The sequence below is a fragment of the Rhinolophus hipposideros genome (genome assembly GCF_964194185.1).
Source record: "Rhinolophus hipposideros genome assembly, chromosome: 11".
Classification (NCBI taxonomy): domain Eukaryota; kingdom Metazoa; phylum Chordata; class Mammalia; order Chiroptera; family Rhinolophidae; genus Rhinolophus; species Rhinolophus hipposideros.
Window position 1 is genome coordinate 23,198,378 of NC_138057.1, and position 26,161 is coordinate 23,224,538.

Consider the following 26,161-nt stretch of genomic DNA (forward strand, 5'->3'; position numbering starts at 1 on the left):
GGCACTCAGAGGTCACCCTTTTGGATAAGTTTCCATGACCACCCTCATTAATGTTGGGCCCCACCCCACCCATCTTCCCAAAACAGATTCTCTCCCAGACTATTTTTCCCTGTCTGAGGTGATTTTATTCTGGTCTTCTAGTTTAAGTCTGCACTCCCTGCCCAGGAGAAAGAAAGCTTCTTGAGTACCCGAGATCCTGTGTATCTTATTTATTGTTGTATTCCCAGCCCCTAGAAGGGTGCCTGGTGTGTAGGTAGAGCTCCGTAAATATTAGGAATGAGGTCTACGTAGAGATTTGATTGGGGTTGGGGGGGAGGGTTAGGAAATGGGATAAAATGTGTCTGTAGACACCAAGAGGCACATGTTGGCTAAGGGGGGCGGGGTAGTAGAGGTGAAACAGGATAAATCCCAGAGATGTTTAGGAAGTAACTGACTGGATTTGATGATGGAGTGATGTGAGGTATCAAGGAACTTTCTAGTGAAAAATCTTTCCCAGGGATGTTTGTAAACTCCTAGCATTTTTATTTGACCTCTTCATTTATTGGAAACTTAAGGGCAGAGCAGTTTTGTATTAGTCAGGGTTCTCCAGAGGAAAGGACCAATGGGATATATAGATGAGATTTATCATGGGCATTGTCTCATGTAATTATGGAGGCTGAGAAGTCTCACAACCTGCAAGCCACACAATCAGGAAAGCTAGTGGTACAATTCAGTCTGAGTCTGAAGGCTCGAAAACCAGGAGCAAAAGAGAGCAGAAGATGGGTGTCCTAGCTCAAACAGAGAGACCACATGAACTCATCCTTCCTCTGCTTTTTGTTCCATCCTGGCCCTCCGTGGGTTTTATGATGCCCACCCACATTGGGGAGGGCCGTCTGCTTTACTCTTTTTGCCACTTCAAAGGCTCATCTCTTTACCCTCACAGACATACCTAGAAATAATGTGTTACCAGCTGTCTGGACATCCCTTAGCACAAGTTGACACAGAAGTTGACACACAAGTTGACTTCAAGTTGACACAGAAGTAGCCTTAGCTCTTCAGCTACCTGTCTACCAAGAGCTTGTCTCATTTCTGCACCACTCTGGAGGAGAGGTGCCATCAAGCTCTAGGCATGGGGAATTCTCTGCTTCTACCCAGATCAGCTCGACCCACCCACCTACCCACCTGCTCAACAATATTTATTGAGTATGTACTATGTTCTAGATACCACCAAAGGCATTGGTGGCACAGCAGTGACTAAAACATTCTCCTTGCATTTATGTCCTAAAGAGGGAAGATAGACAAAGACAAACGTGTCTACAAATACTGCACAGGATGCTTTGGATGGTAATAGGTGGTATGCAGCAAACAAAACAGTGAGACAGAAGGGGGTGCAGTCAGTGAGGCAGCTCTGAGTTGGTGCTTCTTGAGCTGAGAGTTGAATAACTGGAAGGAACCAGCCATGAGAAGTCTTGGGGGTAGAGGGTCTTTCCCTGTAGAACCTTCAGAACCCATTTCTTGTAGACGAGTGACTGGTGAGATTTTGTTTGCCTGAAAGAATGAATTTAGAGACATTGGAGCCATGGAAATTAAACTTTTAAGTGCTTTTAAATAAATAATTGTACTGCTCATTTACTTCCTGAAATATTTTCCTATTGGAAATTGTTATACAAAACATTTCAGAGATAGCTCTAGTTTTAAAGAGCAAAATTTCTATCAAATGTAAATAACAGGTAATTTTCTGAAAGAAGTGAAATTGTGACTTTCAGAGAGATGTAGAAATGAACACATGTTAAAGACTTTACTTAACTCATTAATCAATGAGGGAACTAGACAGCTGTTATAACAGATTCAAAGGAGAAATGAAAACAGCACAAATTTATATGGAGTCAACGAATGTTGAAATGAATATGCAAATTCAGACTCTAGCTCCTTCAACACTGGAGGGAAGTCCGTTGAACCTCTGTTGGCCTGGACAGAATTGACATGTCTATTGACAACAATTGTTTTGCATTGCTATCAGTTATTTACAATTCACAGAGTTGATAATTGAGTAAGATAGCTTCCATCTATTCAAAAGCAAATAACCTGGAAGGGTTTCCTCTAGACTGCAGTTTTCCACTAAACCACATTTTTTCCCTCCATCTAATCAAACTAAAGCAAAATAGCCTCTGCTCCCCCCATGAATAAAAGTAGTTCCTAATACTTGTGGTCTTTGGAGTGAGATGGTGGACGACTCATTTATTCAGTGTCTGCTATGAGCATTATTGGTCATTTATTCCATCCTCACAATAGCTCCGTGAAGTAGGTGGTGGTGTTCCCCATTTCATAGATAAGAAAGTCAGCTCCTGGAGGTTCAAGACACTGCTAGCAAGTGGCAGAGTTAGAATTCCAGGCTGTCTTTCTATCTCCAAAGTATGTGTGTACACACAACACACACACACACACACACACACACACACACTGTGATAACTTGCTGATAGTAAAAGTTGTAAAAATTCTGTGTATTTTTTCTTGATTTTTAGGTCAGCATCAACCAAGATGGATCTCAAGAGTGGCCTGGAAGAATGTGCAGTAGCATTGAACTTATTTCTAAGTAACAAATTTACAGATGCCTTAGAATTGCTTCAACCATGGTAATTAACTTTATTTCTTTTAGGTAAAAAAGTGTACTTTTTAAGATGTTTTTGGTGATTCTGCCTTTGATGTCATGCTTGTCAGTTCATTTGTCTGTATTTTCACCTGAATATTTGGTTGCGACCCCTTACTGTTGATTGGTTTTAATATCCAATGAAGAAATCTGCCTTTTCAACTTGCATCAGTAGAAAATTTCTGATTCTTTCTCATATTTTAATTTCTATACTTGTTCAAATAATGTCATTTATTTTGTTTTGTGGAGCTTTGTTTTTTATTTTCTTCAGTGAAATATTTTTATGGCTGTTCCTCTTTCCTTACATGTAATTGAGAACCGTTTCCTTTGAAATGGGGATGGGAAGAACTAGGGTAAGGTAATCTGAAAAGCTAAAGAATGGAAGATAATACAAATATTGTTTGTTGGGATTCCCTATTTATGTGACTAACAAGTTGAACAACTTCATTTCAATGAATAGTACCTGTTAATTCATAAAATGTAGCAGCAAAACCTGTTCTCAGCCTTCTTACGACGTGGGCCACCTTTTGATCACAGTCCCCAGCCTGCAGTGTGACTGTAGCTTGACAGGAATTTATTCTTACATTGTGCGTTCAACCCTCAGCCGTGCATTAGACCTCATGTAATAATTGCCTAGAAGGTGAGCTGGGCACGAAAGTGGGAATCGCATTCCCTTGAGCAATCAATACTGTGACATGACTCTGGTCCTTGACTTTGAATCTTGGAAACTAATTTACCTGCTGAGAAGCTGCTGTGTTAATTCTATTAAGATTTAGAAGATCAGTTAGCATTGCAGAGGTTAGGAACAGATGGTAAAGTAGACGGTGAAGCCCACAGCCGAAGGAAATTGTAGTGTCATCTCCTCCACGTGTCTCACAACCTCTACCTTGCTTGTCTCCTGCCTTTTTTACCAGTGACTTCTCCATCTCTCCATCTCTGTCTCTGCAGTGAGACGAAGGAAGAAAGGTAAACAGAGGGAAGAAAGTCAAGACATGCATTTACCTCTGTTTACCTTTCTTCCTTTGTCTCACCTCTTTCAGCCTGTATACTGTCTTCTTTGTTTTTATTCAAATAAGTCCTTTTTTTTTCTCTAGCAGTGACACCCAGCTACAGTAATGGAATGAAAATAAATGATTTCGCTTTGTATTTAGTGGAGTTTTATATTCCCTGATCATGATGCACGTTTCACATTTAAATGTATGTTTTTCCTACTTGGATACTTTTTTCCTCTTGGAGGAACTTTTGGTTTAAATATGAGGTTTAACACTGCAAGTACTGATTAACTTTAGGCTGCTCTGATTCCTTGCAGTTCTTTTGAACAACCAGGCCCTCACTGTCCAGGACAAACCACAAAGTATCAAAGAATGTTTAGATTATTTCCATGGGGGAAAAGAATAAAGTGGCTTTCATCTGTTTTAGGCAGCAGCAAGATGTTGTGTATTATATTTGAATTAAAAACAAAACTGTGCATTGCTATTTTAAATCTTATAAGTAATTCACATAATTTAAGAAGTTTTGAGAAAAATGATGGTGAGTTTTTCATAGCCTGAGACTCTGAGATGTCTGCCATACATTAGGACTAATTGACCTTAAGAATCTAAGGAATTCTCACTGATGATTTGATTGTTTGAATTATCAAGAACTTTAATCAGGAATATCAGATAATGGTTTCAGATTAGATAGGGAGTCTAAAATGTACTTTTGTCAAGGCCATTTGTGGCTAAGTTATATTGCAAAAATCTTCCTTTATCTCGTCTTTGGCTGGGAGAAGAGGGGGGTCTATTTTAAAGAGACGTTACCTTTCAAAAAACATATCAGAATTTCTCCGTTCCAAAATATGTTTCCAGTGGTTTTTACTTTAGCACTTACTTCAGAATTAAGGACTGGGAAATATTGCTTTACTTTGAAACATTTCCTAGGAAATGAATCCGCAGGCTGCCCCCTTGTGCTGAAACAGAGAAAAGCATCTTGTCTTGTTTCTGCTTCCCCTTGGAACAATCTGTGCTACCTGTGTGAGCTTACACTGGAAAGTCCTTGCTGCTTGAGTTTTTTAGGGCCTGTCTTTCACGACGTGTATTATTTCAGTGATTATGGGAAAGGAGTAAAGATTATCCCTGTGAAAGTCAAGACATGCATTTATTAGGATTTCTCAGGATTACCATCAGGCAAGACACAGATGCTTTTCAGTTGAATTGAACTGTACTCCTTTTCTTTGTTGCCCCCAGGGCTAAGGAGAGCATGTACCATGCCTTGGGCTACAGTACCATCGTGGTGTTGCAGGCCATCATGACCTTCGAGCAACAGGACATCCAAAATGGCATTTCTGCCATGAAGGACGCCTTACAAACCTGCCAAAAGTATGAACCGAGTAATTAAATGCTTGTGACATGATTACAAACCTTTATGTCTGTGTGTTTGATCATCAGTTTGATCACCTGAGAGCTCTGTTTGAAGTTGGCCTCGCTGTAGAAAAGGACTTGAGCTTCAAAGCTTTTCTTGGCCTCATGTAGTTTTATGTAATAGAGACAAAAAAAAAAAAAATCCTGGTAGGAATTATGGCCAAACACATAGGCATCTGTACTTTCTACTTTTCTTTTTGGTAACTTGAGCTAACAGAGAAGGGCGGAGGGAGATTTCAGTGAGATTAGCAGCGGGAATTTCTCTCAAGGGTCTTCCCTGTGGTGGCTGAGCGTATGTACTGCATACGAGGCCAGGCCACGCAAGGCACATTTCTTTTTTTTTATGTGGGAGATGCTGCAACTTCAGAAAGGAATGTTTTATTTGTTTAAAAAAAATGACACAGTTGAGCACTCTTGTTGGTGAAAATGAGGTGGATTATCTGTTTTATTTTAATCTTTGCTCTGGGTGTATAGAAAGACCCTAGCAAAAACTTTGACCTAGCATTGGTGAATTTTAACATTGGTGAAATAATATCCTCCTATAATTACGTTGCAAACCTCACAAATGAAGAGAGAGCTGCCAAATATTGCAGTCAAAGTCCATTCTTTACCTGTGGCGATGCTTACCACAGATACAGATTTCAACCACAGAGCTCAGGGAAGGTGCTTGGTAGGGTTAGTGCCTGTTTGTGAGGGTTTGTCTGCTCACATGTTCAGTAAAGCCAGTTGAGTGCCAAAGCATACGGGCCCAGTGCTTGGAGATGTGAGTGCAGTGTGGGAAAGGATGGTCTTTCCCCTGTAGACTTCAGGGTGGAGAGTTCTGCCTCGGTGACGCTTTGGTGTGACCGTGAATGAATATCAGATGAATGTCAAATGAAAAGGAGCTCGGCCTAATTTATTGTTATTTTTTTTTCTTATTCTTTGCAGATATAGGAAAAAATGCACAGTTGTAGAATCCGTCTCAAGTTTTCTTTCTAGAGGATCGTTGGAACAGATGACTGAAGGTAAGAGATATTTACAAGATTAATTTTTTTCTTTCTTTGAAAAATTAAAATGTGACCATGCTCATAAAATTCAGTACTTAAATGTATTACAAAGTAAATGGAATGTATTTTTTCTCTTCCCCATCATACCCTCCAGAAGTAACCATTTTTAATAGTTGGTTTTGAAGCCTTGCAGATTATTCTGTGTACATGTATAAGCATATACATAAGGTACACATAGGGTTTTCGTAGTTGTTTATGTATTGTTCACTTTTTGCAAGCACAGAATTACCTGATACATACTGTTCTACAAGATTTTTCATGTTAATGTTCTCCCATGTCAATACATGTAACTTGTACTTCATTCTATTGAATAACTATGTAGTAGTATTCCATACAGAGGGGGTTCCATAAATTACTTGTTTTTTCTCTATTGAAGGACAGTGCATTGTTTTTATTTTTTCACTATTACAAATAATATTGGCCTAAAATTTTTGTACATTCATCAAAGTGGAATAACGGAATGAGGATTTGCAAATTGATAATATTTGTAGGTACTGCCTATTGTTTCTTCAAAGAGTTAGGTCAGTTTATGTTTTTACCATCCACGTATAAGAGTTTGTGTTTTTCTATAAGCTATTACAATTTTTTCAAAGTAAAAGTAATTTTGATCCCTTAGAAAACAATGATGTTGTTTCACAGTAGAGAAAATGTTTGGTTTGTGGACATTTGAGAATATTCAAGAGTCCAGGAATAGCTAGATATAGGATCTGATTAGAGGGGTAGGAGGAAATGACTCCTTTGTTCTGAACTATTTCATGTTCCCACTGAGATTGGGGCAGAGGTTCCATAATCGGCTCTGTTTCATAAGTGTTACACTCTAGTCAGAATTATTTATAAGAAAAGAGCACCCAGATATCCTGCAGAGGAGAAAATAATGTCCTTCAGATGTGGCTATGGCAGAATAAAAATCAGCCTCCAAGCCATCCAAGGGGAATGTGTGCCTGTATTGTCATTGTCAAACTTACTCTCTTAAAGAGGTCACACGAAATAGTAGCAGCAGCTGTGGCAAGAGCAATTCTGGATGCATTGTCAGAATCGTTCCTAGTCTTCAGACCACTTTTGAATGTGTTTTAGTATGAAGTTTTATTTGTTTTGGTAGAAGGAGCATTATCATCAACTTGTAGACATTGGAGAATTTGGGAACATTTGCATGATATGAGGCTAAGGTACTGCTTCAAGGAGAGGACTTTTGGACTTGCTCCAAAAGGGCATGGGGTCCGCCCTGAGACCCTGTGACAGAATGGCAATACATCGGTCACTCCAGGCGGCAGAAGCCCATCTTGTTTTTCTCCAGAAACTGACCTATAAGAACCCATCAGAATTTATCCCCTTGATTTTTGGGTACAGTGTCTTCATATTTTCCATATTTGGGCCACTTATGTAAATTGGCCCCAGTAGGGCTAAAGTCCATGAAAGTAGGTCAATGGGAAATTAAGTGGGCCCCAAAGAAATCTGGCTCTTTCAATTATATTCTCCCTTCTTGCCCTCCACCTTCCTTTTTCTTTGCAATAAGAAGGTTGACATTTGAGATTTTTTTTACCTTAGTTTTGGGTAGAATAACCTGGTATTTTTGGGGTAAGTATAAATCATAGCAGTAGTAATAATATTAATAACAATAAGAATTCAAAAAATAATACTGATAATGCCCTATTTTAAAAAACACTCTCTGTGTCAGGCACTGTCCTTGGTGCTTTCCTTAACATTACTCAATCTAATCTGTGGAACCTGTTTATAGACTAGGAACTAAAGTTAAGAGAAATTAAGATTATCCGCCCAGCAGAGCAGAGTTCAGACCTGCTCTTTCCACTGCACCCCAAACATTCTCCTGTAGGCATGTAGAAAAAGGCACAGAATGTGTCATACGTGGAGGAGGGAAATGTTGGAATGCTCCTATGTTAGACATCTCGAAAATAAAAGATATTGTGTTCTTATCTTTTTATGATGCCTTTGAACATAACACTTTAAAAAATCTAGGATAGAAAATTAAGTTTTACTAAATATTAAAAAATAAACAACGAGATACCACTGCACACCTATTAGAATGTCCAGAATCTGATAACACCCAGTGCTGGTGAGCATGTGGAGCAGCGGAAAGCTCATGCTGCTGGGAATGCAAAGCGGTGCAGCCACTTTGGAAGGCAGCATGGCAGTTTCTTACAAAACTAAACATGCTGTTGCTGTAAAATCCAACAGTCGCTCTCCTTAATATCATCTACCCAGAGGAGCTGAAACTTACATCCATAGAAAACCCTGCAAATGAATGTTTATAGCAGCTTTCTTTATAATTAGCAAAACTTGTAAGCAACCAAGATGTCCTTCAGTAAGTGATTGGATAAATAAACTGTGGGGCATGCAGACAATGGAGTATTATTTAACACTAAAAAGAAATGCTCCGTCAACCCATGTAAAGACATGGAGGAACTTCAACGCATATTATTAAGTGAAAGACCAATCTGAAAAGGTTACACTCACGGTATGATTCCAAGTATGTGACATTCTAAAAAAGGCAAAACTATGGAGACAGTAAAAAGTTCAGAGGTTTCCAGGGTCTGGGGGTGGAGAGCTGAACACGTGGAACATGGGGATATTTAGTGCAGTAAAAATACTCTGGATGATGCCGTGATGGATACATGTCATTATACATTTGTCCAAACACAGAGAATGTGCAACACCAAGAGTGAAACCTAATGTAAACTATGGGTTTTGGGTGATTATGATGTGTCAGTGGAGTTTCATCAGTTGGAACAAATGTATATCTGTGAAGGGTGGAGGGGGGAAGACAGTGGGAGAGGTTGTGCATATGTGGGGGTGGGGGGTACAGGAAGTCTCACTTTTGCTATGAAGCTGAAAGCGCTGTAAAAAATAAAGTCTTAATTAAAAATAATAAAAACAAATTAACTTGTGACTATAACCTATTCTGAAATACAGGTTTATTTAGACTTTTATATCTAAAGGCATGTTTAGTTAACAGTCCAGTGCATAATGGATATATGTCCTTCAGTGAACTAATGAATTTATCATTAAAAGGTGTTCTGGTGGGTACCTACTCATAAATGACAAGTGGCTACTTATGAGAGCCCAGGAACTGTCCCAAAATAAATCAAACAGAGTGAAGAAATAAGACTTTTAAGTTGTGTTTTATTCCTAATGAGTTTGGCTGCCACTGCAGCCCAAACAGACTTTGTGTCTTCAAGGGAGCGTGTCAAAACATTGTAGCCTTAGTATATGATTTGTTTTTCCTCTTGGTAATTTTCATTTACATACTAGAGTGACTGGTTGTCTGCAGGAGTGAGTATATTTAATTACACTTTTCCTGGGTTTCACATGGATGCCTCCCATTCTTCTCTTGTGGCTGGCATATTGCCCTGAATGGCTTTCCCATTTCCTTTAAGAACAGCTACTTACATGCGGTGCTTAAACCTAAGTCCTGAGAGAGATTTAATATGAAGAATACTTACATATGGTTTATAGAGTTCAGACTTTCTTGCCTTTTATCTCTGCCTTCTGGTTATGTCTTTTAGCTGTTCTTAGATTTGTCATCTTTACATTAACCCCAATGCAATCACTCTTCTGCTGAGATCTCTGCAAAGCCTACTGAATCAAGCCCCGACGTTGACATTCAAAGTTGTCCATAATTTAGCCCCGATTTATACTACCAGACCCATTGGCCACTCCTCCCTTTACACCTTGAGCTTCAGCGAGAGGCAGCCCCGCAGCTGCTCTGGGCCTCTGCCTGTGCTGGTTCTCTGCAAACAGCAGCTTCACCTCTCGGTACCTGCCCCAACAATCTGTGTGACTGCACAGCCTTTCAAAGGGAATAATTCCTAACAATCCCCCTTTCTTACAAATGTACCTAGGAAAAGGCTTTTCTGGCAACTGGAAAAACTGAAGTTACCAGTTTTTATCCCACTGAACACACCGAGTATAATCCAAAGGCACACTTTGAAGTGAGGTGTTTCAAAGGAGTGAGACCCTGTTGATGCTGTCAGAAGGTGCACAGGTCATGATTCAATTCGGCCCCATCTGTATGCGTGCTTTTGGGGGACCTGAGCTGCATAGTTGCTTTGTAAATTCAATCTGTGTAATATGAGCGTGGCAGGAAGGTGAACCAATTTGTGAGAACCAATGTGCTGTGTGTGTGTGTGTGTATGTGTGTGTGTGTGTGTGTGTGTGATGGGGAGTCTGGTGTGTAAGAGGAAACCAGCAGAGAGAAGTCGGGTAGTTTTCTTGAGGCTCCCCAGCTAAGTACTTGGGAGAGCCTTCTCCCAACCCAGGCTGTTAAACTCCCCAAGCTCATTCACTTAAAATACCAATTTGTCTCTCATGGGTAAAACAGGAATCTGCTGATTTTTTTTTTTTTTTTAGTGGAAACATGCAAAGATTCCCCTCTTCCCAATCTCTGTCAGTGTAATGGATTGTGTAGGAAGGTAGGGCATATTTTTGAGGCATTCCACGTGTCCCTGGGTCATACATGGCTTTACTCGGCTCCTTTGGTCAGTGCTCTGTTGCTGCGCTGCGTAGATGTCTCCGTGATCTAAATAGCCTAAAACTGCTGGTGAGAACTCTTTACTCAAGGCTTCTGTGTGACGTACCAGGACCTGGGCGTGCAGGACAGTTCTTTGTTCACAGAACTGTAGAGAATTGCTGTTGTCTCCTCAGGTTAATAATGTATCTCATCATTGCCATGCTTATCATACCTTCATATTTTAGCAGCTAGAATTTATAAATTTAAGTTAGTTTTTTCAGTCTTTATAACCATGTGAAACTTGCTTGTTACTGTTAACTTAAAAAATAAGTGGTTTCCTGTGCTTTTTTTAAAAGTGCTTTTACATTTTGATTTCCTCTTGTGAGCTGAGTTTGGGTCTCTGACACCAACTACCTGACTCCTCACGGTTGTTTTGACTGGAACCATAAGATGACTTCCTCGAAGCATTTCGCGCGTTCTGGGAAAAAATCTTACTAAGGGACAGAACTTGAGGTCATCATTCCACTTTTACAGAAGCACCAGAGCAATCTAGGTGTTTGTGTCTCTCTTGGGCTCATGTATCTACCAGTCTTTTCTGAATATCTCAGAGCAATTACTGTGGATGTGGGATTTTCCTTAATATGCTTTTATTTGTTTTTAATAGAGGAAATGCATGCCGAAATCTGTTATGCCGAGTGTCTCCTGCAGAAAGCAGCACTCACGTTTGTGCAGGTAATGAACCTTTGGCTGAGAGATGTATTGCTGGGGAAGCCTGCTGGTACGCCACAGCAAAAATGTGGCTCATTCTGTCAGTGCTTCATGTCTTTCGACTTTTTATAGTTGTCATGAAAGATATTGGTTATTCTGACAAACTTTGGCTGAAGAAAGGACTCCAGGGAGCTTTGGTCCTAATCAAATGCACTTAGAGTCTGTTTTGAACTTCAGTCTACCGAGAACCACTGCCTTTTAAAGAAACTGCCTTGCGGCTACCACACCTAATTTCAGGAGGCTTTGCTGTATGAAAAGTGAGCTTATCCCTCTCTGTTTTTGCTCATGGTAGATGGCTGCGCGCAGCAGTGTCTCTGGCAGAAGAGGCTTCCTTAATCCTTGGCCATTCCCTTCTGTTATGCATGCATGGAGAGCTGAACTTTTCATGTACACTTCACATTTTATTTTCCCCTCTCTTCTATTCTCATTCCCCTTTCTTTTAGTTCTTCCTCTGGAAGAGCAGCTTTAAAAACTCACTGAAAATAACATGAATCCTCTTCTTGTGGGGCATTTTAATTTCACCTCTAGGAACTGTTACAACCAATACCTTGCCTATCATTGTATCTTCCAATGCTTCTAAAAAACATGGATTTTTAACCTCATGGCCTCATGGAAGGCAGTGGTGGATACAGTAGGTCAATGACGAGGTGGAAATTGTAATGGGGCAGATATTCAACTGTAAAACGGAAAATCTTCCTCAATCTCAATGTTTACGTTGTATTGAGTGAGAGTTGCTTTTCTCTTTTTCTGGAGGTTGACGTCTTAGACTGGATTCTGCTTTAGTAAAATTGCATCAATCTGGTCTATGACCCTATTTCCTAAAACCCAACATATTATGAAGGCTGGTTGAAAACCACAATCTTATTTCCTCAATAAACATAATGCTAGTCACGGAGACCTTCATTTTTTTCTAGTGTATTTCCCAGATGGGAATTTTACAATCAAATCTGAGATTTGAAAGCTTAGTTTTACATGGTGACTTGCCATTAAATATCTGGGAGATATCCATGGCTTCTCTCTTCCTCATGCCCTCATAGCCAGTCAATGTCATGGTCCTGCTTCTTCTACCTTTAGAAGATTTAGCAGCTCCTTCTCTTCCCTTTTATTCTGACTGTAGTTATTCTAGGGCAGGTGCCCATCAGCTCTTCCCTAGGCTGCATGGTAACCTAGTGACCCTCTGTAATTTCTCTTACCTCCAGCTCATTCTCCGTTGTGCAATTGAGCATCCTCTCAAAAATGAGAATCGCGCCTTGTCGTTTCTCTGCTTCAGCACTTAGTAGCTCTCATGGACTAAGACAGTGGTTCTGTACCAGAATATCAGAGATGGGGGAGGCTTTTTCACACTAAACTGGTATCTCTCCCCACATTCCCTACTCCCCTCTTACCGATGTCCTCAGATGCTACTGGCAGGTATGTTGCATACTTGCGTGGAGTGGGTAGAGGTGGCTTTCTTGCTCCTTAGTTCTTTCCTTCTTTGCTGTAGATTTCTGCAGCAGCGCTGAGTTATCTAACACAGATGACCAAGCACGCCATGGTCTGTAATGCTTCTTTGCCTTCCCACCCATTTTCCTTTGCTTGCAGAGTTCACATCTGCTTTGCCTTCCTTCACCAGGTCACTTTTCAGTGATTTTTTTGTGTGCTTTAAACACTGATATTTCCAGGAGGCTTTTGTGGATTTCTTCATGCCTCCCACCTTGCCTACCTTTGTGCTCTCATGACATTCTATGCACGTCTCCGTCCGCATGCATTCCTCCATCCCTGAGCACATTGTATTGCTTTTATCTGATTTTGCATTCGGGTGCCTAGTGTGAAATAGCCATTCAGTAAATGTTTGGTGAATCATGAAATGAAATATTCTTATTTGGGGCAGATTTTAATCTAATTTAAGAAATTCTTTCCTGGCCATTGTGGCAACTTGTATAATCATGAGATTCCATAAAACAATACAGATAAATATTTAAATTACATAGTGAAATTTGTGTTTATTGATTCATATAATAATTTGTGTTAAATATTTAAGTAATTAACAAAATTAGCAAAATAAAATCAGTTTTTCTTTTGCTGCAGAAGGATACTCAAGTGTACAGGAAATCAATACCAGAATATCTTTCTGATATTAATAGAGTAGAAAAACATTCTTGGAAATGTGAAACATGGGAAATGTGAAACATTTGCACCATCTATTATAGTAACTTCCTTCAAGCAGTTACTAGATATACTTTATTAAGAGACTCTTTTGGAATCCTAGACTACAATGCTGACCCCAAAAATGGCATTCATTTAGGCTAACTGCCTCAATTTTATGGTTGATGACCACAAAGCAAAGATAAGTGTTTTTTCCTCCCCAAAAACAAAATTTCATGTTAGTGACAACAAATCTAAAATGCAGAATAGTTGTTTTTAGTCCAGAAATGTATATGAATGAAATTCACAATGTTAAATAGATTGCCTGCTAACGTATCGGGCGAAAGAAGAACTATAATCCCATTTACTGGAGTATGACAAACAGGGACGGGAAAGTTAGGCCTTAGAGCATATCTCCCAAATCAACCATTTTGGATTCTATTGAACCCAGAAGAAAATTGCTCAGTAGAAGATGACGTTTATTAAAGTAGGTTTGGACTAACCTATAGGCCCCTAATTGGTGAGGATACTTCTTTAATTGCTTCCTTAAAGTAATTCAAGGATTTTAAAAATGTTTCCTTTTGTTGTCCTCTAACTTGGAAGAAAAATAACAAAAAAGTATTTCAAATGTAAAGCAAGAATGTTTTAATTAAAAATTATGTCCTCGAGACAGTATTTTGTTCTAAGCCACAACTACATAGCTTTGGGGAGAGTGTAAGAATCTTTTGCTACATGATCTAATTATTTAATCGAATTGTTTTCAGGATGAAAATATGATCAACTTCATCAAAGGTGGAATGAAAATTAGAACAAGTTACCAAATATATAAGTAAGTTAAAAATTAAGATGTGTGTGTGTGTGTGTGTGTTTAAATCTAATAACTGGAAGTTTGTACATTTTTGACCACCTTCATGTGGTTTATAAATGATTCATGTACTATGTACTACCACTTTGTACTTCAAAATTCTCATTAAGTATGACTAGATTTCTTTTATTTGGTATTGGTAAAAATGCACATGATTTTGGTGTACTGCGTATGTATTCAATGCGATAAGGCAACAGAATTTAAGTTCAAATACAATTTTAAGGGAAAAATAGCTGAAAATAAGTGGGGCACTGACATAATTCCTGATTATCTAATAATCTTAGTATCTTAGATAGATACTTAGAGATAATCTTAGTATCTGTCTTCTAAAAACAATTTAGAAATTTAAAATGACAGGTATGTCTTTGATTCAGACTCTAGAACTGCATTGCCCAGTAGAATTTTCTGCAGTGATTCACATGTTCAATTAAGGTGGACCATGGTGCTGTTCATATTTTCTGTATCCTTTCTGATTTTTCTCTAGTTCTATCATTTACTCCCAATGCTTTAAATCTCCAACTGTGATTCTGGAGTCATCTATTTCTCCCTTTAGTTCCATCAGTGTTTGCTTTGAATATTTAGAACCTCTGTTGTTAGGCTCATATATATTTTAATTTTTAATCTTTATAATAAATTAATCTTATTATCATTATGAAACGTCCCTACTTAACTCCGTCTAGTATTGTCTTGAAATCTGTTGTCTGATACAGCTATTCTTGCTTTTTTATAAATAGTGTTCACATGTCATATAGTCAACCTATCTTTTTTTAATATTTAAATTACATTTCTTGTAGATGTGCATAGTTGTGTCTTGCTTTTTTATTTAATACGACAATATGTTTGCACTTGTGACTGGCATTTTGGTGTTTTTCTTTGCCTTGTTTCCCCCTTCTTTCTCTGCCTCCTTTTGCTTTAATAAAATTAAAAAATATATATATGTATATATAGTATATACATATATGTGAGTGTGCATATATATACATATATATGTGTCAGTGTAATCCCTCTATTTCTTAGCTATAGCTAAGAAATCTTTAATTTTTTAATTAAAGATTTAATTTTTTAAATAGCTACTCTATGTAATTACAATATACTCTTACCACTGTCAGCTTAGAATTAATATTGTACCATTGCATATAAAATATAAGAACCTTGCAAAAGTATAGTTTCATTTACCATCTTTTGTCCTTTGTACTATTCTTATGATAGTACACTTATGTATTATAAACCCCACAATGCAGTGTGAAGCTTTTGCTTTAAACAGTCATTATAGTTTTCTCTGTTTACCCAGATAGCTGCCGTTTTTGGTGTTCTTCGTTTATTCCTGTATACTTTCAGACTGAAGAATTCCTTTTAATATTTCTTGTAGTGCATGTGTGCTTTCAACAGACCTCTTCATTTCATTTATCTGAAAACGTCTTTATTTTTTCCTTCATGTTTGAAGGCTATTTTTGCTCAATATAGCATAATGAGTTACAAGGTTTTCTTTTTTTCCTTCTTTTACCCCTTTTATTTTGTCCTCTGTTGTTTCTGTTCAGAAGTCAGATTTATTTGTATCATTGTTCCTATATATAATGTGTCATTTCTTCTGGATGCTTTGAAGACTCTTTTATATCCTTGGTTCTCAGCAATTTGACTGTGATGTGCTTAGGTGTGGCTTTGAGAAATTTGTGGCCATTATTTCTACAAATATTATCTTCTGCTCTATTCTTACTCACTCTGAGTAAGGAGCTTCTGAGACTAATTACTTGTTAGTCAGCCCCATTTTGTTCAATAGGTCACTTAGGTGCTGTTCATTTTAAAAAAAATATTTTTTCCACTTTGGGTATTATCTCAACATCTCGACCATCATGGGGTCAGTTTCTATTGCCTGCTTTTTCTTTGACTATATGTCATAATTTTCTGTTCTTATGTCAATGATTTTTAAATTGATACATTGTAGGGACTCTAGGTTTTGTTACCTTTCTCAGAAGAGTGCTGATTTTTATTCTGGAAAGCATTTAACTTGACTAGACTTAGGCTTTAAATTCTTACTCTCTAGTAGTAGGCAGCATCTGAAATCATGGTTGCATTATTTCTCCTGTCTTGCTTCTGCTTTTCTTTGGAGTCTCCCCAGTGCTCACATAGTTCATGGCTCAGCTACGAGTTTTTATGCTGATTTTGGTGTTTCTCTCCTATGCCGTTCTCCTCTATCTGAAAGTTTGCCCATTATCTACAGTCACTCTGACAGTCTTGAACTCTGTACTCTGACTTTTTAACCAATAAGACTGGTTTTCTGTATAAGTTCTAGGCACCGGGGAGTACTTTCAGATGACTAGTTATATAAATGTAAAGTCCATTCAAGAGTTGTTCCCTTCTGAGTGTTGAGATTTGACACCATCACCATATGTACTCCAAATGATACTACGTTCCTGATTTACAGTAAACACATAAGTATAGACTTTTCTTACCTGTGTCACCAAATTCCATTCCTAATTAAAGAACAAAGCTTATCCTCTTGTACAAAGCTTATCCTCTTGTGATGAACATAGAGAAACTATTCAAGTTTGGTGAACATCCTTTTATGATCAGAAAGAATTAGTACAAATCTTTAAATCAATTCTTTAAACACAGTACAATTATTAAAATCAAGAAACTAACATTGATACAATATTACTAACTACTCTATTGACTTTACTCAAATTTCTCTAATTGTCACACTAATGTCCTTTTTCTAGGCCAGGATTCAATCCAGGATTTTAGATGTTGCATTTAGTTGTTATGTCTCCTTAGTCTCTTTTAATCTAGAAGGGTCCCTCAGTCTTTCTTTGGCTTTCATGACCTCGATGTTTTTGAAGAATACTGGGCAGTTATTTTGTAGAACATCTCTCAATGTGGACTTATTTAATGTTTCTTTATGATTAAATTTAGATTTTTTATTTAAGGTGGGATAGCATAGAAGTGATGTTGTGTCCTTCTCAGTGCATTATATCAGTAGATTCATGATTTCAATTTCAGAAGCCTTGTTAAGTATAACATAGAAGAAATCATGAAAGATTGACTTGACCAAATAAACGTTTACATTTTCATCGTATAAAAATTCACCATAATAAAAAATACAAATGGAAAAGTGATGTAAATGACTGAGGGCAAATGACAGTGTGTGATGCTCATAGCTTGGTGGGAGTTATTCTGGAAGATGTTCTGGCAGTATATATCAAAATTAAGAATGTATATCACCTTTGATCTCAGAAGTCCCTTTTCTAAGAATTTATCGTAAGGTTGGTTAGGATACTATTACTATAGTATAACTTAATGTAGGAAAAGTAATTGATGAATGTACAAGAATACTCTAAGCAGCATGGTTCATAATATGGAAAATTTGGAAACAAATATTTAACAATAGAAATTTGGTTAAATAAATTATTCCATAGAATGCAATAATATGCACTTGTTAAAGAATAGGTAGCTTTCATACATTTTCTTGGGAAATTATCAATAGTACCTATAGAACATTATATACTCTATGATCCTATTTGTGTTTTTTAAAGATTGCATTCTTAGTAAAGCATTAGAACACCTAGAAGATTATTTACCAGACTCTGTGGTGTGGTTTTGTAGGGATACTTATGCTTTTTCCATGTTATTTGAAAATATTGTAACAATTATCTATTATCAGCAAATAGGAATTTACATTTTAATTAAAATAAGAACTCTGAATGTCATATCCACCTCCTGCCATCCTGTTGATATTTTGACATTTGAGTTTTTTATGCATGTGTATAAGCATAAATAATTATCTTTTTATATCATGAAATTATATGTTTTGTGCCATTTTGAAATTTCCTTTTTCACTTCATATCAGAAAATTTTGGGTCATTAAATATTTTTAATTCATCATGGTTTTTAATGGCTGCTTAGTATTCCATTAGTGTATGAACCACATGTATACGCATATATGTATGCATTCATGCAGCTGTCTTCTTAACTAATTTCCTGTTGTTGCCTATTTTGTTTATAAATTTTCATTATACATAAGTAATGTAATATCTCTCCTTATAGGTAAAGTTTTATGTGTATCCATACTATTTCCTTAGGAACAAAAATTGGATTTGTTGATTCAAAAGTGTATATATGTTTAAGATTTTTGATATATAATGCAGAATTATTTTGAAGAGTAACTGGGTTGGCAAACTTTTCGTAAAGGACCAGGCAGTAAGGATTTTAGACTTGTGGGTCATAAGTGCTCTGTCTCAACTACTGAACCCTATAACTGTAGTGTGTAAGCAGCCATAGACAATAACTAAATGAATGGGTATGACTGTTCCAATAGTGTGCCAACCCTTGCACTATAACCACCAGAAGTAGGTGAATGTATCCATTTGTTCTTACCATTGCCGGCCCTGGTTTTCCATTTAAAACTTAAAATAATGCTTTATTATCACCAATGCATATATATTTTACAAAATAGGAAAATGTCAATGAACAAATATTAAACACACACACACACACACACACACACACACCATACACTCTTACCAGTCAGTGATTACAGCTGTAATACCTCAGTATATGTTCTTCTAGAATATTTTCTATACAAATCTAAAGATTTATGTATTTTCTAACCAAAATGAGATAACACTGTACATATTCTTTTGTAACTTGCTTTTTCCAGTTAATGATCTTTATATTTCCATGCCAGTAAAGCTTTATTTCATGTAATACCCAATCCATCTTCAAATTTTCCCACTTGGCCCCAAATTTCTTTTTTCCTGGTATGTCTGCACCAGGATCCAACCCAAGACTATCTAAATGCATTTGATGTTTATGTCCATTAAATATATTTTATTTTAGAAGAGTCTCTATATTCATGACAGTTGTTGAAAAGCCCAGTCCAGTTGTCCTACAGAATATCTACAGATTTGTTTGGTGGCTTTCTTGAGTTTTCTTTTAGCTTGTTTCCTTTTTTAGTCAGCTCAGGCTGCCATTACAAAATTCTATAGACGCGTAGCTGAAACAACAGAAATGTATTGTCTCCTCGTTCTAGTGGTTGGAAGTCCAAGTTCGGAGTTCCAGCATGATCAGTTTCTGGTGAGGACTCTCTTCTTGGCTTGCTGACAGCCACCTTCTCACTTGTCCTCACATGATAGAGAGAGAGTTATCTCGTTCTCTTCCTCTTCTTATAAGGCCACTGAATTTTACTGATTAAGACGCCACCCTATGTGACCTCATTTACTCTGAATTACCTCCTAAAATCCCAGTCTCCAAATACAGTCACCCTGGGTGGTTAGAGCTTCAACATATGAATTGGGGGGGCACATAATGCAGTCCACAGCGTTTCTCTAGCCCCTTATATTTCCTGTAAACTGTAAGTTAGATCTGCAGAATTACTGGATTCAGGTTAAATGTATTTGGCTAGAGTATGTCATAAATGACGGTATATGCTTTATAATTAAATCACAGCAAGTGATACATAACATCTGGTTATTTCTTAATACCTTTAAAATATATTTGTCAATTTAATACGCAATTCCTGGTTATTACCAATTTTTATATCTGTCATTTTGTTAGTTCGCATTTTTCTGATTTAATTTGCATTGAAGATGTAATGGGAAAGGGAGACGTTCATAGAAAAGAAATGAAAGTGAGAAATCAGAAAGTTTTGCTTGTGTGGAACAGGAAAACATAAGAGGACAAAGGGGGCTACTGTGATGAAATCTGCTTTCATCTTTCAATCTTTCCTAATGACAAGCTTTAATTTATTGGGTCTATTTGAGACCATGGTGATCACACTGAAATTTAAATCTTTTTGTCAGTAGTATTTCAGTTGCTTGGTGGAAAGTAGGGAGACTGGCGTGTGTGTAGCAGGTGAGGAAGAGAACACCGCTTGGAGGTCCCCTCTAACATGTTGCAGGGAAGCTAAGGTCACAGTCCTGTGGTTCTATGGCTCCTGAGTTGTGGTTGCTGGTGTTTACATCCTCTCTTTCTTTAAACCCAGAAAGCTTGGTCCTGATAAACAGTGTAGAAATGGGTGCGTCATTCTCTTCAATGTTTATTACCCAAGAGCCTTAAGAGTAAAACTTGGCACAGCACCATCCACTTAAATATTTCCTAGTATTTTGGGAATAATGACATAATTATTTGATAATGTGTGAGTGTGAAATTTGACTTGATGATTTTTAGAGTCCTAGTAAACTTACGCTATAACTTTTTTCTTCAATCTAGAGAATGTCTTTCTATCCTGCATGTAATTCAGAAGAACAAAATCGAGCAACAGTTCTTCTATGAGTTTGAAGGGGGTGTCAAACTTGGAATAGGGGCCTTTAATTTGGTAAGTACATAATTATAAAGCAGCCAGAATCTTTTGTAAAAGAACCATAGGTTTTCAGTGCCTTCTGAACTGCATTTGAACCTCACCCCAAACCTCTACCTGGGTTTAGTTGATAAGTGATATAGTGGGATCAGTTTTCTTGTGTGGGGCTTTGGTCACTATGTGTTGTAAAGTCCTGCACATGTTTAGAGTAGTGTTGGATTGTGCACTGAGGAAAGCATGTAGCAGTCTAATAACGTTTTTCAGTGATAAGGAGCTTGGAGTCCAGTTTCATTTCCACCTCAGAAATATTGTTGCTACAGCATTGGTGGCTTTGGAATTGAAAAGAGATGAGGGAGCGCTATAACTTGGAGGAATAATATTGATGTTTTGGGGGAGATGAAGAGTTTGAGTAGATATCTGTCAAATTGTGATAGATTAGAGATTTTGGAATTTTATTAAGGTTTGACTGGAATTGATGTGAAAATAAAATGGTAAAGGGAATGCTGTTTATGAGTGTATATGCCACCATGGCCATTTTGTTCATGAGCCCATTGGTTGATAACAGAGGTGACAGAGGAAAGAGACCGCAGGATGGGTCACCCTATCCACTTGATTATGAAAATTCTCCTCTGCTGAGGTCACCATTTAGTGAACATTCACATGGGACACAGATATCTTCATGGTTTTTGCCCATTATGAGAGATCTATCCACATATCTGAGAGGTCCACAGACCTTTTTTGTCATCAATTTTCCATCATGTTCTTTTCTATGTCCCTGATCATCCGACCTAACCATTGGCTGCAGCCCACGGATCAGTGTATAATCACACGTAGGGCCATTTCTTTTTCCAAGCCAAGTGAACAACCCTGTGCACTGCTTGAAGTTCTGTATTGGGAGGATTTTCCTTCACCACAACTCTTCAGGGTTGTCCCGGAAAAGAGCTGTAGTGCTGCACCTATCCACTTCTCGGTGATGGCTGCATATCCTACAGAATACAATAGACTTCTGCTTTCTGGAAAAGGATGCTAAAAGAAAACTTGTTTGGAAAGGTGGGCACTGAGGGATTGCCTTCTCATCACTTCATCACTCCACATGAAGGGAGCAAGTATGCTTTAGAGTATCCTGAAAAGGCCCGTTTTTTGTTTTGTTGTGCGATTTTTTTGGTTTTTGTTTTTTACTTTTTTAAGGTTCACTGTCTTAGTTAATTAATTTACAAATAATGATTGTAGTATGTGATGATTGAGACATGCCTAGTGACTAAAACTTGGTTCTCATTTTTCATATTACTGAATCATTAAAACTTTAAGTGGTTTGGAGTTTAATATTTATCTACAGTTAGATACACTAACACATAAGTACACTTGTGCTTCTTTTCTTACAGATGCTGTCCCTTTTACCAGCACGGATTATCAGACTGCTAGAATTTATAGGATTCTCTGGAAATAGGGTACACATTTTATTTTATCTTAATTTTGACAGTGAAAATAAAACATTATTGTTTTTTAATATAAGAGCAATGCAACATGTTGTCATGACAGTTAGTGGAAATTTGTTTGTAGCACAATAATGAGCCATAGGTCCTTGATCATATTTTTCAGGAGTTGAGATAGTGTTTCTTTTGAAAGTTTTAATTTTTTGTCTCTGTTACCTAACCTGGGATTAAAATTTTTATTTTACAAATATTGCTACTTGCTGGACCTTTTGTACTCCTGTGTGGTTCAAATTTGCTTCCTTTACATTTTTGGAATCCCAGAGTCTTTTGTAAAACCAGGAAATTAGGCTAGATTTCCAAGTCTCATTTTATGATTCGCTTGGATCAAGCATGGTTGCAGTATTTTTGTAAAAATTTTTTTATTGGGGGACAGTGTGTTTTTCCAGGGCCCATCATCTCCAAGTTGTTGTCCTTCAATTTAGTTGTGGAGGGCGCAGCTCAGCAACAAGTCCAGTCGCTGTTTCAATCTCTAGCTGCAGGGAGCGCAGCCCACCATCCCATGCGGGCATTGAATCCGCAACCTTGTTGTTGAGAGTTTGCTCTCTAACCAACTGAGCCGTCTTGCTGCCCCTGAACTAGCATTTTAAAGTGTCTGAATATGACTTACATTTTAAAGATTTTTATTAAAAATGTAGCTAAATATAATATTATGTTAGTTTCTTGTATACACCATAGTTGTTCAACATTTATATACCTAAAGAAGTGATCACCATGATAAGTCCAGCAACCATATGATATCGTACAATGCTATCACAATATTATTGACTATATTCCCTATGCTGTGCATTACATCCCCATGCCTTATTTGTTTTATACCTGGAAATTTGGACCTCTTATTCCCCTTCCCTTCCCCCCTTTTTGATTTTTCAATTACAGTTGACATTCAGTATTATTTGACATTCATTTCAAGTGTGCAGCCTAGTGGTTAGGCGTTCATATAATTTAAGAAGTGATTCCCCTGACTAGTCTAGTACTCACCTGGCACTATACATAGTTATTACCATATTATTGACTATATTCCTTATTCTTTACTTTACACCCCCATGACTATTTTGTAACTACCAATTTGTACTTTTTTATCCCTTCACCTTTTCACCCTATTCCCCAACCCCCTCCCATATATCACCCCAACAAATCTAGTACCCATCTGAGACCATCCATAGTTATTACAGTATTATTGACTGTTTTCCTTATGCTATACCCTACATTCCCATGACTACTTTGTAACAACCAATTTGTACTTCTTAATCCCTTCCCATTTTTAACTCATCCCCAACCCCCATCCCATCTGGCAACCATCAATATGTTCTCTGTATCTATGAGTTTGTTTCTGTTTTGTTTATTTTGTTCTTCAGATTCCTCAGATAAGTGAAATCATGTTGCATCTGTCTTTCTCTGTCTGGTATATTCTACTTAACATAATACCCTTTAGGTCCATCCATGCCACCGCAGATGACAAGAACCCATTCCCTTTCATGGCTGAGCAATAGTCCACGGTATATATGTACCACCTACTCTTTATTCATTCTCCCATCGATGGAAACCCAGATTGCCTCCACATCTTGGCCATTGTAAATAATGCTGTAATGAACATATGGATGCACATGTCCCCTTGAAGTGCCATTTTGGGTTTCTTCGGATAAATACCCAGAAGTGGGATTATGGGTCCTTCTTTGTCTCTTGTCATAGCCTTTGTTTTAAAGTCTATTTTGTGTACTTTAAGTATTGCTACCCCAGATTTTTTTGTTTTCTTCCATTTCCATTTTCATGAAATATCTTTTTCTATTCCTTTACTTTCCATCTGTGTGTGTCTTTCAATCTGAAGTGAGTCTCATGTAGACAGCATATGTAAGGGTTTTGTTTTCTTAGCCATTCAGCCTTTCTATGTCTTTTGATTGGAGCGTTTAATTCATTTATATTGAAAGTAGTTGATAGATATGTAGCTACTGCCATTTTATTATTCATATTTTTGAATTTTTTTTTTCCATTTTAAAGATGTCCCTCGAGCATTCCTTGTAATAGTGGTTTGGTGGTGATGAACTCTGTTAGCTTTTTCTTGTCTGGGAAACTCTATCTGTGCTTCAATTTTAAGTAATAGCCTTGCTGGGTAGAGTACCCTTGGTAGTAGGCCCTTACTTTTCAACATGTTGAGTATTTCATGCCAATACCTTTTGGCCTGCAAAACTTCTGTTGAGAAATCAGCTGACAGTCTTATGGGAGCTCCCTTAGCAGTTTTAGTTGCCTTTCTCTTGCTGCTTTTAGGACTCTCTCTGTCTTTAACCTTTACCATTTTAATTATAATGTTAAATATAACTTTTTAATCATGCTCTTCTCATTCTAAAATGCATTTGTTTACCACAGGAATTGGGCCTCCTTCAGTTACGGGAAGGTGCATCTGGAAGAAGTATGAGGTCTCCACTATGCTGCTTAACTATACTAGCTTTTCATACTTATATCTCCCTAATACTTGGTAAGGACTGTATTACATTTTATGTCATTGACAGTTGATTATGTCTTATTTTAGTAAGTACAAATTTAGAAAAACCAGTAAGAGTAGTCTATATTTGTTTATTTATTAATTTATTTGTTTTTGAGTAAAGATGGAAAATAGTGACATTTGGCATAGTGACATTTGGCAGAGGGGGTGGAGGGTTTCTTTCATTGAATTTTTAAATCTGTTCTCAGCTAAAGGAATTCTGTAAAACCGGTTGATAGTGATCTATTTTAGCATCTTCATATTAGATTTCTTTTTAAATTAAATTTTGGGCTAAAATAGTTAATATGGCTATTAAAACCAGAAATTCCAATTAAGAATCTAAGACAACCACTTCTTTCCCGTGAAGAGAGCTTTGCTATATTTTAATGAAATTTAGAGAATTAATTATCAGTATCTACCATGTTTTATGAAGACTGAGGCTTTTTCTGTTCAATTTCTAGGTACGGGAGAGGTGAATCTTGTGGAAGCAGAGGGTCTCCTTGCACCCTTCCTCCAGCAGTTTCCAAATGTACGCCGAAAATTTCAAGTGTATGGTTCAACCATGATCAGTCAACCAGGGATGAGCACTGAACAGTCTGTTTTCTCCCTTTCTCCACAGGGCTCACTCATGTTGTTTTACCATGCTCGAATAGAGCTCCTGAAAGGAAATTTGGAAAAGGTAACTTACTTGGAGGGAGTCATTTTGGGAATTGTCTGTATCGTGGAGTTGCATCACACACTCATTCAACATACATAAATTTGGCTATATGCACTAGACATAAACAAAGAAAAACCTATGTAATTAAAAAGTCAAAATTTAATTTTGTGTATGCATTTTTTATATGTAGTAGATTACTGATTATAGTATACATAAAGAGGCAGTTCAGGGTAGAATATACAAAGTACAGGTGGACAATTTTAAGGGATTTTTGAAAAAGCTCAACTATTGTCAATTTCTGTATTACATATTGACTTTGGAATCTAGCCCTTGTATAAGATACAACTCCATTGTACTACATGTGTGCTCCTCATCAAAGGAAATTATTCACTAATTCCCTTAAAGAACAAGATGAAGAACCTTTTATGTAAATATACTCACAATTTTCTTCTATGTAAGTGGGGTCAAAGATAAATGTATTTTTCTTTAATTTTCTTTTTTCTACTTACAATACACCTTGGATTTCTTTCCAGGTCAGTGTATTTAAATCTCCCTCATTTTTTTTTGATGGCTAGATTTCATTCCATGGGATGGATGTACTATACTTATTAAAGCAGTCCACTATTGATATTTGGCTACTGTACACAGTGCTATTGTAAACATCATTACATGTATATTTCTGTGAATAGAGGTAGTTATATAAGACAGATTCTGATCATTAGGATTTCTAGGTCAAAGATGTTTGTATTTTGATACATTCAGCCACACTGACCTCCTAACTTAAGACTTTTCCATTTAAACTCTGTAAAGATAGAGAATACTTGTTTCCAGTGTTCTTTGCCAACTTTGGACGTTACCCATCTGTGTTTGTTTTTGTGAATTTCATGGCCAAAAAATGATAACCTAATTTTAAAATTTATATTTTTCAGTTTACAAATTTGTTACTTGC

At 37.2% G+C, this 26,161-nt stretch overlaps 1 protein-coding gene across 8 annotated transcripts in view; it reads left to right on the plus strand.

The window, feature by feature from the left end:
• TTC39B (tetratricopeptide repeat domain 39B) overlaps positions 1-26,161 on the plus strand; it is a 124,274-nt gene that overhangs the window by 70,817 nt on the left and 27,296 nt on the right. For all 8 annotated transcript variants that reach the window (XM_081066050.1, XM_081066048.1, XM_081066053.1 and 5 more), the window contains 10 exons: positions 2,502-2,612; positions 4,852-4,983; positions 5,953-6,029; positions 11,201-11,268; positions 14,193-14,257; positions 20,498-20,603; positions 21,968-22,033; positions 24,440-24,548; positions 25,016-25,083; positions 25,174-25,233. In XM_081066050.1, coding sequence (XP_080922176.1) covers positions 2,502-2,612; positions 4,852-4,983; positions 5,953-6,029; positions 11,201-11,268; positions 14,193-14,257; positions 20,498-20,603; positions 21,968-22,033; positions 24,440-24,548; positions 25,016-25,083; positions 25,174-25,233 — 862 coding nt within the window. The remainder of the gene's footprint in view (positions 1-2,501; positions 2,613-4,851; positions 4,984-5,952; positions 6,030-11,200; positions 11,269-14,192; positions 14,258-20,497; positions 20,604-21,967; positions 22,034-24,439; positions 24,549-25,015; positions 25,084-25,173; positions 25,234-26,161) is intronic.